The sequence below is a fragment of the Cannabis sativa genome, chromosome 8, assembly GCF_029168945.1.
Source record: "Cannabis sativa cultivar Pink pepper isolate KNU-18-1 chromosome 8, ASM2916894v1, whole genome shotgun sequence".
NCBI classification, from domain to species: domain Eukaryota; kingdom Viridiplantae; phylum Streptophyta; class Magnoliopsida; order Rosales; family Cannabaceae; genus Cannabis; species Cannabis sativa.
Window position 1 is genome coordinate 31,204,438 of NC_083608.1, and position 18,255 is coordinate 31,222,692.

General features: G+C 31.8%; 1 protein-coding gene across 8 annotated transcripts; it reads right to left on the minus strand.

Moving 5' to 3' along the window:
• Nucleotides 1–3,124: 3,124 nt before the first annotated feature.
• LOC115699380 (BTB/POZ domain-containing protein FBL11) lies at nt 3,125–15,096 on the minus strand. 8 transcript variants are annotated; one of them, XM_030626752.2, is made up of 19 exons: nt 14,803–15,096; nt 14,613–14,663; nt 14,375–14,495; nt 13,790–13,925; nt 13,620–13,669; nt 12,726–12,814; nt 12,543–12,639; nt 12,304–12,340; nt 12,053–12,204; nt 11,239–11,755; nt 10,803–11,069; nt 10,391–10,536; nt 9,363–9,713; nt 8,195–8,438; nt 7,714–7,769; nt 4,913–4,993; nt 4,436–4,480; nt 4,259–4,327; nt 3,125–3,558 (listed from the first exon to the last, which is right to left on the minus strand). In XM_030626752.2, the coding sequence occupies exons 1-19, from the start codon at nt 14,982–14,984 to the stop codon at nt 3,367–3,369; spliced, it is 2,883 nt and encodes a 960-aa protein (XP_030482612.2). In that variant the 5' UTR covers nt 14,985–15,096; the 3' UTR covers nt 3,125–3,366. The 8 variants fall into 8 exon arrangements, 7 of the variants coding, with proteins under 7 accessions (XP_030482612.2, XP_030482618.2, XP_030482617.2 ...); XR_009684101.1 differs by lacking the exons at nt 3,125–3,558; nt 7,714–7,769 and having other exon boundaries at nt 14,803–15,095; XM_030626758.2 differs by lacking the exons at nt 14,375–14,495; nt 14,613–14,663; nt 14,803–15,096 and having other exon boundaries at nt 12,726–12,830; nt 13,790–13,879.
• Nucleotides 15,097–18,255: the final 3,159 nt, after the last annotated feature.

Consider the following 18,255-nt stretch of genomic DNA (forward strand, 5'->3'; position numbering starts at 1 on the left):
TTCAAAATATTTAAGATGTGACAAGGGATCCTCCTTCCCTGTTACATCTTCCAGGTCGGCATTTTGAACTTAAGGGGTAGTTCTAGGACGTTGATCTCAAGTGTAAAGGGTGACCCGTGTGCTCGGTTCAGCTCGAGATCAGTGAGTTTTTGGTCAGCCATGCCTTGGAACATATTTTTTAATTCATCCAATTGTGCTTGCACAGATGGATGAACCGGTTCAGCCTCTTGATTGACCTGTGTCACGTCAGGTTCTCTTAGAGCTGGATCTTGGATGCGGATACCTGGCTGAGTGGCCGGTTGAACGTATTGTTCATCCAGACCTCTTCTCTTATTCAAATCGTTCCTGAGATCATGGGTCGTACCCAATCTATTGAATACTAAAGCACCAGGAGGCCTCACTGATTGACCAGTTTGGCCAGTTTGTTGACCAGAACTATCAGTTTGGATGGAGTTATTAGGTATAACTCCACCTAAAGAATGGTTATATAGGGTCTGGCCGCTACCACTTGGCCCACAGGTGGAACCTATGACCATGGATTGGACGGCTGACCATTATGAGTTTGGGCAGTATGCCCAGTAGGAATCTCTTCTGTGCCGCCGAGTGGGATACTAGACGTAGGAACTGGTTACTAATGAGCAACTTGATAGGCTTTCCATATTAGTACGGTGGCCGGTCTTGTTCGGTCATCAATGGCTGCCTGCTGAGCCTTCAATGTTTCCATCTCCCTATCCCTCCACGCAATGAATTGATGTCTATGCTCTTCGAATGCAAGGTTCATTGCAGCACGAAGCTCCTCTTGATCATGATGCAAGGTTCTAGTGTGACCTTGCATGAGTCCAAGGGCATTACAGAGGTTCTGAATCTCAGTGTCAACCACTACCATCATCTGAGCATTGGTTGTGGATGGGATTCTAGTGTTGGGAGTGCTTTGATTGGCTGCTGAACTGGTATTCCCACTCTCTTGCACACTTGGTGTGATCCCAGCCAGAGGGGATGTCGCACCTTGGCTCACAGTAGGTGGCTGCTTAGGATTGGTTCTTGGTGGGACCCTTGTATTCTCAGGAGTTTGTGAGGCAAGATCTGTCAGCAATGGGTCACTCTGGTATCACACCTCTGCGAGTTTGCACCACCATTCTGTGTGTCTGCTGAATCTTAAGACAAAGAGCAAACTTGGATTCTTGCTTCTCAATGAAAGCACCAAAATGTTGACTTCGCTTTTAGCCGATGACAATGAGTCAATTAATAAGCGATAAGAAATATAATTAAGACAGAGCAAAAATGGATAAACAATAAAGAACACAAGATTTTAAAGAGGTTCGACCCCTTTAGTTCGGTAATAGTCTACTCCTCTTAGATTGTATTGACTTGAGAACAAAGAATACAATGTTTCTTCTCTCAAAGCTTTCACAATGAAATCTCTGAGGGTTTTCTCTTAGATCTCTCTCTAAAGCAATTCTTTCGATCTATTTTTCAGTGAAGCTAGATCATTATTTATAGGGCTAAATGCATGAGGGGAGGTTTCCCTTTTGCTTACAATATCTATAATTAGTAAGAACATACATTACATATTTAAATTATATGAAATGAGGGATTGGGACAGCTTGTTGTATCCCTTTTATATGATTCCATGATTGTAGGGATTGCTTTTGTGCTTGAGCTTCACGGTATATATCATCTTTGAAGTAGTTAAGTCTTGATACACAGTTCAGAGGGGTAACTTCACTCTTTGCTCGAATCATCTGTCCTTTGTTCTGCTCGGTCAAGCAGACTTTGTGCGTGCAGATGTGTTGCTTGAAGTCTGTTCGAAATATTTCTCCAGCCAAGTGTAAAGAATAACTGACACGTGCCACTAGTACACACTGCCACATCATAGTACGAAAAATGGGATAACAAGTATAATAATATCTTTTTTTTGTAAATATTTTATGTTTATTTTTTATATTTTTTCTATTTAAATGTGGAAAAATAGAAGAAATGAATATGTATATATGTATGTTATTTTCCTGCATATATATTATTTGTAAATTATTATAAAAACTTAAGAAAAAATATAATTTTATTTTTAAAACAAAATAAGTATTGATACTTTAAAATTTATTTGTCTACAGTTCTTACTCTTTTTTATATTTTTACAAACTTAACAAGATTATCTTAGTAATTTAATTTTTTTTTTTGTTTACCATATTTAGAGTAATGTGTTTTATTTATATATTTACCAATTATTTAATACTTGTCCTTTTCTTGTCTTTTTTTTTAATCTTTGATTTTCTTTTCATTTTTGCTAAAAAATCTCTCAATTCTTTTACTCTTTATTAAAATACCATTTTTTAAGTCTTTTGTACATTTTTACTATTTTTTTCTCCTATAAATGAATTTTACTTGCTTATTTTTTTTTAAGTTTTTCTTTTTATTTGTTTATTAGTAAATATATGATAGTGTAAAAACTATATGAGCATACATATGGTATTAATCTTTTTTGTGTAGTTAAACTTTTTTTTTTTTTATAAATATTTGTTAGTTATTATTTTGTTTTCCTTCTAAGTTTACTTATTATTAGATAATAGCAGGAAAAATTAAATGAGTTTATATTTGGATAGGATAACTGATGATTTTACCTTCAACAAGCAAACTTATACCATGTCGTTGTTTAAATATAATTTTTTTAATGATTGTTTAAATATTATTGATGAAAGTAAGAAATATAATTGTAACTTACATATATTGACGAGTATTACATATATTGACGAGTATTACGTGCCATTTATTCCCTAACTAGTATACCTATAAAATTGTTTTTCAATAGATATCTTTCTTTAATACATAAAATTGTTTTATTAAATATTGTTACTGTCCTGATACATATAAAATTGTTTTTAATACATAATTTTTTTTTTTTAAAAAAAATTGTTTTATTAATTATTGGTACTGATATTTTCTTTTAGTATTATAATATTTCTTCAATACCTGTGCACTGTAACGTTGTTTGATATAAACCATGAAGAAAGCAAGTCAAGGTTAATTGTCACAACGACCATGCAAAAATGAGCTCAAAGCAAATAATAAATGACCATACCTGCGAGTTAGAGTAACTCAGGTCGGTCACATAACTTGCACAACAAACTTAGTATACAGAACCAATCCATTCATTAAAAGCTTCTGTGCTTCAATTCAACTTCTTGTAAGTTGTAATTCATTTATGAACAAAAATTTATCCTTTCTACTTGACTGATCTTTTGTGAAATATAATTGCCATCAGCAAGGCCATGTACAACAAGTTAACAATAGCATTCAACAATATATCAATGTGTTTAACTCTACAGCCTAGCCTTTCCTTCACCTATTGAGGCTCCTCCATCTACCACTTCATTCAAAATCTCTACAGCCTATCCTTTCCTTCACCACTCTTCTCATCACATTTTCGCTGGTCCGCACCAAAAGTAACGTCTCTTTGTGAACTCGCTTTCTTCGAGGCTCCAGACAATGAAAAGCTAAACCACATTCCATCGATTTGCATCGTGCTATCATCACAAAGCGCAAATAACTCTTTTTGTCATCCTGAACCAGTAGAAAAATACAAAAAAAATTAGGAAAAACATTTGCTTTTGATTTTCATAGCTGTTCAGAACATCTCCATTCATGCTCTCTAAATACAATACTTAACTAAAATAAGAGGTGAGTCTTAAAAAAAATGAACTCCAACCGTAAAAAAGGAATAAAAAAAGAAAATGAATAGGAAGCTCAATGTAAGGAGCACTCTATTTTTTTGCTAATTTTTTTAAATATTATTTTAATAGAATCACTATTACCTTTTTTATTATTTCAACAAATTAATTTATATTTAATAAATTTAAATTATAAATTATTATTAAAATAATCAAATGAACTAAAGTAGGAAACCGGCTGGAGCAAGAATAATAAAAATGAATCTCTATTCTAACTTTTTTTTAACTATTTTAGCTAAAATTTAGATAAAAAATAGAGAGCACCAAATTGGAGATGCTCTCATTTATCACAGGTGGCCAAACCCCACGATGACAGCCTCAGACATTTCGGGTCTATTCAGTTTTTGCCATCTCCTTAGGTGAGCAACTTCTAAATATATTTCATTTGGAATTTGGCATTTGGCATTAGGAATAAAGAGAGACTTGCTTATGCTTTGTTCTCAAGTTGTTCTAACACATCACCTTCTCATTATGTGATTTAGTAAGAACATTAAAACATGATTTGATTTCAAGAATCCTATTTCACAGCTTACCGGTGGAATATCTAAGTAACCTTCGCTCGCATCACACAAATCCAGTGACACTTGTCTAAGTAACGGCATCTGTAATCATAACAAAATGCTATAAGATTAGTTTGTGTTACTTCATAAACATTATTCATTTAATTGAAACCAAAAAAAAAAGGGTAATGATATCTATTATATTATTACTTTTGAAGCAGCATCCAGAATGAAGCTGCTTTGTATCCCATGACCCTGTATAAAACAGGAAAATTCAGCCCATTAAAAATGAGAATCTATAATTTCATTCAAGAAATGATAAAGCTACCTCCATCTTCACAAATGTTAATTCTACAATCAAAATATGCTGATGGTGAAAATAAAATGTTGCACAATCATGCTGTAATTGTTATCAACAAGTCCATAAAAGAGATGAATAAAACATGTACTTGAGAATATAAGTACATGTTGCACAATCAAGCTGTAATTTTCCGCAAGTAAATTAATTTGATTGAGAATATAATTGGGTGCGAACTGAACCATGTACTTGAGACAGCAACTTGCTCATAGAAAACATGTCTTAAATTTTTTTTGACCATGTTGTAACTACCAGATACTGGGATTTAAGTATTTACTATAAATACCCAAGAAAAAAAAAAGAAAAAAAATTAGGAAGGAAAGTCTCACATTATGTCGCAACAACAGATCTTCAAGAGCTACACACTCAAGAAGAGAAGAAACTCCGTTTTCTGTAATCGATCCACATTCCTGAATGAGAAATGAATATGTGACCATTGTATCAACAGTTTGCACTACCACACCTGAAGACTTCATATCAACTAGTTATGACTTATTAATACGAGGAAGGGGAAAACAGGAAGAGGGAAGGATATCAGACCAAGTACAGGAGACAGAATCACTTGTTCTAATTTCCTGCAGTGCTTATCAAAATATAAACTTGCATAACTGACAAGCAGGCCACACTTCAAACAATGTCAAAAACCAAGAATTTACTTTGATTCCAATTGGGGGTAGAAATCTAGTTTGAGTCATAATAAGATATAAATGCTTGGAAAGATAAAAGCATAAACAAAGTTAGCACATATGCGTATTTTTTGAGAAAAAGTTAAAAGCATATTACAATTAGAATAAATAATTTTTTGTAAAATAAATCACTAAACACATACAACAAAATAAACATGGCTCTGCCATTGATTTCATAAACAACTATTTTTAATTTAAATATATTACATAAATATATATATGTATATAAAAGAAATAACCCCAGACTCTGCCATTGATTTCAATACCCCTCGGAAACATTAAAAATTGTCATAAAATTCCTCACAGTATATACAAGATAGGGAAAAAGATGATGAAGAATAAGACAACTGACCTCAACTACAAGTTGCTTGTTTACTCTAGTCATTTTTAGTTATTTTCTTTTCTTTTTGTGCTATTTAGTGTTTTGTGTTCTCTTAGGTAATTTAGAGCTGATGATAGGAAGTTAATGAATTTTGGTTGAGCTATGTTCAAGGTAAGAATTTAAAAGAGAAAACTTAGATTTTTGCTAAAGTTTTGCAGAAATATTACTGAGAATTCTCAGCAGAATGAAAAGTGTGTAACCAACTTTATGGAGAGGATGCAACACTTCATTAAATAATGTGGTAGAAAAATTGATGAGATGGCTAAGAGGCAAGTAGAATATGGCTGATTTTTTAGGAGAGTTTCTAGAAGGCTCCATAGAGTCATATGGGCCTCATTTAGAGAGGGTATTTGTTGAATGTGCAAGAGGGGTATTGTACCCTAGTTGAAGAAAAGAAGAGGGAGCTTTACTTTCCATTATCAGCCATTTTAGAGAAAAATAGAGCAGTAAGTACAGAAGATAAAAAGAGAGTACAAAGAGGGAAATAGAAGCAAAAAGAAGAAGGGCAAGCGGAGACTTTGCATCATCTATTTTGGGCTAATTTTCTTCTTTGTTTGTTATTTTCTTTCTTATTTTCTCTCTATTTTTAGTATTTCAAGTCTCATGGACAGATCTAAGTTGGTAATTTTTGTTCTTAACTTAGCTATGAACTAAATACTTTGAGGCTTGAATTATTACAACTCTGTCTTAATTCTACATTCTAGTACTTAAGTTTAGCAATTTACCCATACTTCATTCAAATATGCTTATTGATGAGATTTTGTTGTTGTTTGGCCATCGATGGAAAGATGCTAAACTATATTTGTGTTGGAAAGTTTGAATAGTGGATAGATTTGAATGACACAAATTAATAATCAATTTTTAGAATAGCATAGTAATGTGTTATTTGCCTAGTGTAACAACTAGGAATTGGTGCTTGGATTTGAATTCTTGAACTTGATTTACATAGAAATATGCTTAATTAAGTGAAAAAGTTAGCATCATAGGATTTAGAAAAGTTCTATATTAATTGTGCTAAATTCTAGTAAACTCTGGGAATTTAAATGAAATCTTGCTGCGGCGAGTACAGGTTTTTCTAGGCATAGAGGGATTTAATAAATCAAGCCTATTTCAATCAAATTGCTTTCAGCCCACTTTTACATTATATTTGCAGTTTATTTTCAAGTATTTTAATTAATCTCAAGTAGTGTTAGTTTAAAAAATTCAAAACAATTTAATTTAGTTTTTGTTGCAAATATTTGGTAATTAATTTGTGCATTTAGTTTTAATTTGCAATTCCCACAAAGACGATCTCAAATATTTATCACTGCAGTACTTGCTTCATGAGTGCTCACTTGTACATATCAATTTTCACAATAGCCTACCAAGTAAGAAATGAAAAATATTGACAATAACGTAGCAATGAGTTCTATAAATGAGATATCCTTTTTAGTTTTTATGAATACATTTACACTTTCAGTAAATGTAACTGTCATGTTTCTTGAAAATTTTCAAGTCACGATAAAAATATATTGGACAATCATTTTCAATTTATTTAGGTGGCGTTTGGTAACACTTTTTTAATCAGCTTTTTGTTTTTAAAAGTAGAAAAGTGAAAATATTTTTCAAAAACATGTTCTATAAAACTGTTTTTACTTTTCAATTTTATAATTAGAAATCAACATTTTAAAAACAATAAAAATCACTTAATAGTTTTTTTTCTTAATCAATCTTTTAGATTACGACCAGACCCGGACCCAAATCCCCTCCCTACGGCCCTGGCGCTAAACCCGACTTTTGACTTGAACCCGAATCCGACCCCGGACCTAGACCCGACTTAAATAAAATCAAAAAATAAAAATAAAAATGAACTTTACAGAACACACTTTTGTTTTCTGTTTTTAAAATTGAAAAACAAAAGTGGTTATAGAACGCATTTTTGTTTTTAAAAAATTTTACTTTCATTTTGTGATTAAAAAAATAAAAAACAAAAGTGTTACCAAACGGCACCTATTGTTTTCATGTACCTAAATTAAACATAAATAAGACAAAACAGAAAATAAAAGATTTGAAGATGCAAAACCTCTAGATGGATTGAAAGTAAACCGGGCCATCCATGTGAGATGATTTGCTGTGAATCTGAAAAAACATGGGGAGGGGGTGATGATAGTAAGTAAATTTTGTATTACTCTAAAGATTTGGTGTTTCAAAATTTCTTTAGAAATACACCCACAAGACAATGAAGCAGCGCAAAATTGTTTTATGTATGTGTCCAGACTCTCTTGGGAATCCCAAGCTGTGTAATCTTGGTTTTCCTCTACTTACTCAGGTTTTAATAAACTTATGGATAATGGTCTGTCTATGACATATGACCTTGTCCTTTTTCAAAAAAAAAAAAAAGGAGCGAAGAAATTGCTTATTATGAGGCACATCAAAATTTTATTGTTTGTTGAACCATTATAGATGATATTGATAGCTGTAGAAATATATTTGGAAGGAAACTAAAATGTAATGATTGATTACTGCGGGAAATGAAATTGTGCACTGCTAAATAAACTACTAACCTGAATCAAGAAGTGGACACCCTAACAATGAAAGCTCAGCAAGATTTGGAAAGCTCTGAGTCAGAATAACCAAATCTTCATTGGTCATCCATGGGTTTACCCGTTCAAGTTGTAACTTTCTCAGATTTGGCATAAAGAACTTGAAAGCTGCAATGGATATATCGCCAAAACAATAGCATAAAGCCAAGACTTGCAAGTTCCTCAAGGATTCCATGATGTTTACAATGATACTGTCTGATATTACCTGTAAAGAGCAGATATCAATCTACATATTACACTAAGAGGGCTGATGCCTGTGCAAAATATATTATATATATAAATATATATTCATACAACTTTAAAACAGGGAAAAGAATGATGCTAATGGAGTAACTTAAGTGTGAACAATAATGGTAGAAATATATAGGCTCAAAAGACATGACACTCACAATCTTACACTATGTTCGGTATGACGGAAAGAAAATAGGAGGGGATCGAAAATATAGGAGAGAAAGAAAATTAGAAGGAAAGAATAGAAAATCTATTTCCTTCTTAGTTGTTTGGTTAGTAGAAAGGAAAGAAAATTATTACTTTTTTTTTTGCGAAAATAAATGAGTAATTTTACATTAATGTTATTTTGTAAAACTTTTCTGTCCAATTTGGAGGAGAAAATTTTTGTGCCCACCTCAAATTTTTCTATCCACTTTTCTCTTCTCCCTATTTTTCTTTCCAACCACACAAACATTTTTTTTTACTTCTCTCCACTTTTCCTTTCAAACTTTTCTTTCCTCTCCCTTTTCTCCTCTACCAAACATAGAGTTAATTAAGGTGGTGACTCAATGGTTCAAAGCGATCTTCATATAAGATATCTTTTAGTTCCAATTCAAGAGAAAATCCAGGAAAGAGTTTCAGAAATAACTAACCTAAACAATTAAATAGCAATATAAGAGAATTGGATAAAGTTATAAGCAACATCTACAAGGGGAGCACATCTGTAGCAAAGTTCATTTACCCAAAATAGTTTGAAAAATCAGGGAACCAAATGCCTGGCCTATATTTTATTACTACCAAATCTAATAACTATATGCCATTTCAAAAAAAAAAAAAATAACATCTAATAAATATGAGCTACACATAACAAAAAACAATGTCAATAGCAAGTATCTCCAAGACTTTTGGAGAGTAATACCTGAAAATAAAGAGCTACAGACTCTAGGATAGGACAAGCAGAAGGTAGTTGCACAAGTGCAGCTTCACCTAATGATGAGCCCAAGCCCGCCGTCAACTTCCTCAGTGTTGTTATTGCAGGTTTCAGGGCTTCCATAGAAAAGTGAGAAAATCCCCATCCAAGGGAAATTTCGTGCAATCTGCAAGTTTTTCCCAAAGCAATTTCCACTTCCCCACAAGAATTTAAGTAAGAAAATTCTCCCATCGTGGTGGCATCACATTTGCATCGAAACAAATTCCTACAACCCTTTACTCTTAAACACTTCAAACCAGTATTTCGATAGATAATATGTGCTAAAGCTTCTCCAGAGACCTAAAAACTCAGAACAATATCCTTCATTTAGAGATTTCCGAGTAATGATTTATGTATTTAACATAGTTGAAATGATTCAGGTCAGAGAAAAAAAAAAACGTAGTTGAAATGAGATGAAGGAAAGAAATCGAAATTTGTCTGTCAGATGCCATAATAATTAATAATAGGCAAACACTAGTTATATTTTACCAAGATTTGAGTCAATCGAAAGGTACGGAGCTTACTAGACGTACAATTAATCTAGTGAAATAAATTTTTATTCACAATATGCACTGAGGTGCAAAATTGGGGGCCAAAATGACCAGTTAGGATGGACAAATTCATTATCCTTCATACATAGTGGTGGGTAGACATGTTGTCTTATAGATGCATAGGGAGCAAGAATGACAATCATACGAGACATTATTGATATAATAATCAACTAGTCTTTCTATCACGAGTAGCTTTAATTTGATTGACCGCCGGTCACTTTTCAGGTGTCATTTGGCTAAGCTTTAATTTCTGTGGCAATTAAGCATTTGACTTCCTGATTCTATATTTCTTTCTATTATCAGACTGAAATGACCGATATCTGGAAAGTTTATAATCAGGTAACATCTAAATGATAGTATGCAGGGTCATACTTTCAATCACTACATTGAATCAAGATGACAGATATTTTAAGTACAGAGACTAACCATAGTATTAGAAACATCAAGCATCTCTAAGGAAGAACCACGGAGACTACAAAGAGCACGGTCGGTAATGTGGGTGTCCCTCAGACAAAGACTCTTCAGCATTTGTGTTTCAGACAGAAGTTTTAGAAGAGATGTTTCGTCAACACCTGAGGAAAACAAAGGTTTTATATGTTGCAATGACTTCAAGAGCTAACCATAAAATTGCTCAAAATAAAATTGTTCCAAAAGAAAAAATAATAAAACAAAAAAAAATAAAAAAATAAAAAAGAAACAAAAACTCAAATGTATAGAGTATCTCTCTCAACCCACAGTATCCCAAAAGTAATTGCAATTCAAAATTTTGAAACAAATCAGCAGTTTTGGAAAAGAGGTTTCTTCAAACAGCACAATGAACAAAGAAAATGTCACTTACCCTTGCAGTTACCAATATGCAGTGTCTGAATATTAAATGCTAAAGACTCTGAAATTTGAGTAGTAGTATTATCATAACCATGAAAGTCAGAACATAAAGCTAGCACAGAATTCAATCCAAAAGAAGTATGACACAAAATAATTGATTTCAATCTAAGACATCTGCATATAAGATCTGACATGCCAACATCTGTTAAAGCGGTGCACCCTTTAAGGTTCAGGTGCTGTAAGTTGGTGCAGAATTTGGCAATATACAGGAGATCAGAATCTGGCAAACAGTGAACAATTGACAATGAATTCCGTGATCCAGAAACATAAAAAAAAAAAAAAGCAGATCAAGAAATAATCTTCCGTAATTTTGTCTCCCTAGCTAAGTGAAATATGTATTTTGATAGCAAGATAGTTAATGAAACAAAGGGAAAAGAATATAGTCTCGCCATGAAGCTCTGTTCGTCCCTCAAGTGTAAGCTTTATGATATTTGACAGGCTAACTTTAGACTTATAAAGAGGTGACACATCCACAGGTCTTAAGCCACTAGTTAACGAATTTTTTGGAACTTCCAATATAATTGGACTGACATCAATAGCTAGGTCAACTTCACAGATCGCAGGGCATTTTAGGACCAATTGTCGTAATGTTGTTGTACTGAAATTCAACAAATAAGTTGCCTTCAGGATTTTTAATGATGGAAATGACATGGAGAAACACTCAATGGCAGCTCGAAGATGCAGCCTGTCACACTTGGAAATATCCACTTCCTCTACTGCTTCAAAAGATAACATCGGCAACAATCCCTGTGAAATTAAGAAGGGATCTCTCTCAAGGCTTTCAAGCTTAGCCAATAATGGCTTAATGGTATTCCTTAACATGGACTTTGTACAGTTTAAAGTAGGAAGTAGAGACATGAAAAGTATTGCTGATGTTATCTGTGGACAACTTGAAAGGTTCACCTTCTGCAAAGTGTGGAGAAACGAAACTAATTAAAATAAATAAACAATAATGGGAGCAAAAACATGGACTGGAACTGAAACCACTGGTGTGGTGAACTAGCATGTTTTCCACTAAGCCTTTAGGAACTGCAAAACTAAGGATTATATTATATTTGAAACATCTATAACCTTCTACATCATTGAAATGAAAAAAGAAAATAACTTCCCAAGGAAGCACTTGAAGTCACAATTGTAATGTTGCCGTTCTGCTTACAATTTAAAATCCTCAACAAGAAAAATATGAGACTGCAACAGGAATACCTTAGAATATTCCGTCACTCGAATCCTAAAATCTTTCAAGTCACCACCTTCTAAAAAGCTTAATGAGCCAGCAGATGAAATTTCGAGGAGTGTGAAAACTGAAGTAATGCTTTTATCTACAAGCTTAGCATAATGACAATTTCTTCGTTTCCCTGAAAAGGTAAGCCAGTCGAAATTATATCACTAATGGCTTTAACGATGAAAATCAGCATCATGTGGTGCTGTTAATATCATTCAGAAGTTTATCATACCTGCAGCAAACCACAATGGTAAAAGGCTCAGACGGATCTGCTCAACACCAATAATGAATGGTTAAATAAAAATACCTCTCAGTATATAATAAAATTTATAGAACTGCTTCGTATATCACACTTGGTGTCCTAGTCTGTTTTTAATCCACAATTGCCAACATGAAAAAACTGAGGGCGAAATAGTAACTTCACTCGGAAAGGCACAAATTCTAAACATCTAAAAATTCATATTGATTTACCTCTTTCAGAATGTCAATATAATTGCTTTTCGTTATATTCAAGTCTTTTGTGTTAGCATCAATCCACATGAAAAGTGCATCAGAGAGATACATTTCACTGTAAGGTCACAAACATATTGTGGTCAGCATATGCTTTGAGATTTGATTAAGCTACCGTTACCTAAAATAAAATATGAAACCTACTTGTGTATTGTCAAATGGGGGTGCTTCACACAATCTTGAAGTAATCTGTATGGAACATCTACAAAAGATTTACAAGAAATAGCCCACATCTGCAAAGAATATTATCTGTCACCTTCAAATAGCAAAACCCAGGTTAAAGTATAAACCAGTAGATTGATAAGCCTCTAATGTAACTTCATATATCACAGATCACCAGCGTGTTGCAACTAAATTATTATTGGAAACATATTAAGACACCAACTAAGCCACAGAAAATTACCAGCCTAAGCAAGTAAGCATGTAAAGAGCTAATGCTTTTAGAGCAACAATCTACTATCATATGACGTATATTCCATCATACACCTTCTAGCAACAAGAAGATTTCAAGAACAAAATTTTACTGCACTACTAAATTCATAAGTGAATCTGAATCTCTCAAATTACTCGCATGTAGTATTTAATTGTCCAATGCAGGTATATTTCCTCATTTTCTATCCTGATTGTTTATTGTATATCTTTGTATAATAACATAGAATATATAATCAAAATGCAAATTTAAAGTACGATGAACTAAATTGAGAAATCTTGTTCAAAGAGATTCTGCTGAACTATAGTAAATCATTTTCAATAATTCCAACTAAAAGTTAAGGTTTTTGCAATAACAAACAAAGCTCCATTATGCATAAAATAGCTCCTCGTAATTGCTCAAAACAATCCTAGCAATACTAGCTCATCCAATTTTCTATTCAAACTAATTTTTACAAGAAAGTTTTACAGATATGGATATGTTCCAGTGCTTTCTCTTGCTGGTATCATAGCATACGATGTAGTGCCAAGAGCCACTACAACGAATGATAGGAAGGGCACACAAGAGATTCATATAGAAATGATAACAAAGAAATGTTTGGCACGTACAAAATTTTTTGCAAGATAGCTTGCACACAATTCTGGAAGATAATCATTGGCTGCAATGCATTTTAATTAGTTAAAAGTTAATACCAAACTCTGAACATTTACAAACACAAATATTTTTAATTGTATTGAAATGAAAATAGTAATCAAAAAAGCAAAGATAAGACGCTGACCATGCTTAAAGCCAAAGTTCCAAATGGATATTAGATCATCCAACTGCATTTGTGATGGCATGGTAGATGAAGTCACCTCCAAAAACCAAGTCTTACACTTTTCAAGAAGAACTTTGACTCCGAAATAAAGTGCCCCCTGAAATTTTATTAGAATAATATTTGAGACACGTACTATTAAGTTAGTCTCCTTCATTTCAATTTTCATTGTAGTTTGTATACATGTTATTTCAACAATTAAGAGGATACAACCTATTGCAGGTTTTTTTACCATAAATAATAAATTATAATTTGCAAGTTATTATTGTTTTTGTTTACGAGTTCGGTAAGATATGAGGTTTTTTGTGGTCTTTTTAATATTGAAGTTTGTAGCAAAGATGGTCCGTGGTAAAAGCTACACTGTCTATTACTTAACATCAATGTTAAAATTGGAGTATTGACTTCTGAAATTCTCATTGTTTACGATGCAAGAGACTCATTTCGAATTTGTTGTCATGTACCCAAAATATTGTCATATCTTCAACTTTCCCTTTTTCCTTTTCCCTTGCTACATTGCTAAACTCATAGAAGAAGCACACAAGTGTTTACCTCATAAAAGTTGATGACATTGTCAAAAGTAACATCAACTGAGCAGCCATGTATGCACTTCAGAATATTCACAAATGTTTCCAATTCCCACTCAATCGAAATATGATCCAGCTGTGATTCACTACCAAAAAAAAAAAAAAACTTTTATTGACCTTCAATTTTCTCAGCAACCAAACAGACAGCAAAAACATTGTTTACTTGCTTAAAAACAGTGTAAAAATAACTCTCTATTTTTTACCTAAAGCTCCAGCTGAGCATCCCATGGAAATACGAAGACTGCTCAATAAGCCTACAAATAATAAATAAAAAAAAAAAAAAATTGAAAACGAAGAAGAGCATAAAGGTGTTAGTATTCAGTAAATTTTTGTGATAAACAAATGGTATCGATCAGTCAAGTAAAGATATGAAGAGAAATGAAAGAAACTCGCCTAGTTCGATGCGCCTGTACTCTAAGCGTGGAAAAAGTGAGAATTGAAGGCAAATCCCAGCTTGAGATTTCTGCGGTTGAGAGGAGAAGGTCTTGATTGGAAACTATATTTTCCTCAAATTGACTGGGATTGGTGATCGTGAGAAGGATGAAGTCATTGTCATCGTCCGAGCTTGAAGCCATGGCAAAATTCTAAGTCTCCCTACTACAATTACAATATCACTGCTTTCATTTTGGTCCTAACACTCGCAATGGTTACTCCTTTTTTTTTTTTTTGGTTTCATTTGCAAAAACTTATACATTCAGAAAAAAAAAATAAATAAATAAATAATTTATACATCACATTTTAATAATTTTTATTTTAAAAAAATATACTTATAATTTATACTAATTTTTTCAAAAAAAAAAAAATTACCGTTTTTCATATTCTTTAGAAAATATATTATCAAATAAAAGTAACTTATATTTTAAATATCATCAAAACAAAATTAAAATAAAAATTATAAAAAAATAAATAAAATTAAAATACGTATTAAAATTAATATAAAATAATATAAAAATAAAAGAAAAGTTTTTTAAATGGAATTGAAGATCTTGGTCTCTCCTATGAAATGACGAGAATTAAACCGTTTTAGATTTCGTGTCGCTGCTTCTTTTTTATTGGCCTCCTACTTTAATTCTTGCCCCATTAGCATTTTCGATCTGATATCAAGAATTTATTCTACCAGTGAACTTGCCCGCGCTTTGTACGGTCTTAAAAGAGAATCGTTAAAAGATACTATTTGTGCCCAGTACCCTCCTCGGTGTATATCGGTATTGGTATAATTATGTATCGGATCTCATATAATTTAAGAAAATAGTTTTTAGGAAATATCACTAACCAATCGTGAAGCGCTTCCTCTAATGCCCAATAATAATACTCATCTTAAAATATATTGTAATTAATAAATATTTTTGTTAAATATTATTGATTTTCTAATAAATTTTATTTTAATTTAAGTCTAAAACACTTTTTAATTTAAAATAATAATAATGCACTTTTTCTGTTTTTGTATTTATTTATTGAGTTTTTTCATCACCACTAATTTATCATATCTAACAAAAATTTAAGGCGTGTAAAAGTTATATTTTTGTTTTTAAAAAAATAGAAAATGAGTTTGATAACTATTTTTTTCTATAATGTTTTTTTACTTTTTTTTTTAATTAAAATAAATAAATATCTTTGGCAACTTTTATTTATTTGAGTGAGGGAGAGAAAGTAAAGTAAATATTGGTGTAAAAAAATACAAAAACAGAAATTGAAAATCTGTTTAAATAATTTTAAAAGTAATTTATTTTTAGTTTTGAAATTTTCTTATTTAAAAAAAAAAATGAAACAGTTTTACCAAATATATTTTTCGAAAATATTATTGTGATTGTTTTATTGATGATCTGTAACTTTTTTAGTTGCTATAATTGCTGAACTTCATATATAAACACAATATAAGATTAATTTGAAATGGGGCATATGGTTCATAGACATTTATTTATAGATTATAGATGTTATGTTTCTTCATGGTAATATTTTTCTGTTTTGTCCGAACAGACAACCTTCACATTCCTCCCAATCTCTCAACTCACTCTCTCTTTGTATATACACATACAAACACAAACAACTTTCAGCTCTGATACACAAACCACTTTCACCGATAGCTATTTAAAAGTTTGTTATGGACAAACTTACAAAAAAATAGTTTATACCTTGATTGAATTTGAATTTTGAAATTGGGAAAGTTGAAAGTTATGCAAGAAAGGGATCAGAATTGACTGATTAATAAATAAGCTATTCTTCTCCACCATTTTGGGTGTCCAAGCTTAACATTTCATCCATTCTCCTTATTTCCTCTTCATGATAGTTTAACACACAAGCAACTAAACTTATTCAATAAAATCTTACCCATTCAATCATTATAAGAATCACATCCACTAACCCACTCAAAAGAGCCAAAACTTTCTCTTCAGTGATTGGTTTATTATCAATTATTCCAACCTAAACTTTTACATGCACAAAATGAAGGAATTAGTAGAGACATAAAAATAAAATAAGAACTAATACACATTTAATATACACACAGGGCTCGTTTGGAATACCGTATTAGGTCGTATTGTATTGTACTGTATTATATTGAATTGGATTATACATTATATTTTTATATAATACTATGTCAAACTTTAAATTATACTAAAATATTATATATTTAGGTGTCCATAAAAGTTAATGCCACATATAGTTTTACATAAAAATATTACATAAAATACAATTCAATATAATACAATACAATACAATACGACCTAATACGACGTTCCAAACGAGCCGACATAGTTTTATTGTTATTAGTCACATTAAATAAATAGCTTACCATAAAAAATTGATCTAGCCAAATTCATTGGCATAAAATCTGTGTGATTTTAAAAAAATTGGCTGAAAATTTTTGTGAGTGCACAACTTGTTAAACAACAACAATCGATACTCAAACTGTGACTCACAAATAGGTAAGCATAAGACACGTAAACTTGGTTATCAATCTCATCATCATGTTTGGCTTAAAATAAATAGGACACATAAACTTATTTACTAATCTGATCATCACAAATAGTGAAGAGTAGGACACATAAACTTATTTACTAATCTGATCATCACAAATAGTGAAGAGTAGGACACATAAACTTGGTTATCAATCTCAAACCGTGACCAATGGGTGAGCTTCACACTTAAAAAAATCACACCAAAAAATCAAAACCTTTGAATGTCTGCTTTTTTAGATTCCATGTTGCTTTTCTTATCCTTTGTTTTCTCTTGAGTATGTCTTGAATTATCATGTCCCCCTAACAACCTTCTCATAAATTATCAAAATCAAGTTCTGCTAAAAATGCTTCTATGGTACCATTAGATGTTTGTGTGACATCCTTTTGAGGAAATTTCTCCAAATGTGCATGCAAGAAATAGAATAAAAACAAAGATAAATGGTCGAGTATAAAGCGGAATTTTAACTCAATGAATACAATGTTGGGATTTTATGCCCTAAATAATAACCAATTCAATATAATTTTATTTGTTATTAATAGAAGATTAGAAGTCATTTATGTTTACATGTAGTTTTCATGTTTATGGTTTAATATACAATTTCTATTAAATCCAAGACATATAGTTATTCACAATTACAGTGATGTCAACACAGTGGAAGGTAATTGTGATTATATGCTTCAACAGTTTATGTCCCATGATTCATCAGTGGACTGGATTTATTATGATGTGATGGCCAGTGATAAAGTTTACTTACACCTTGGATAAGTGTTATGTTCTTTCTTGATATGGTTAGGTTTGATCTCAAGAGTGTTATTTATGTTCTTAGAGTTGTTCGTTGAAGCTCGTACGACTGAACACATACATCTTGGGAATATGATAGTTCAAATG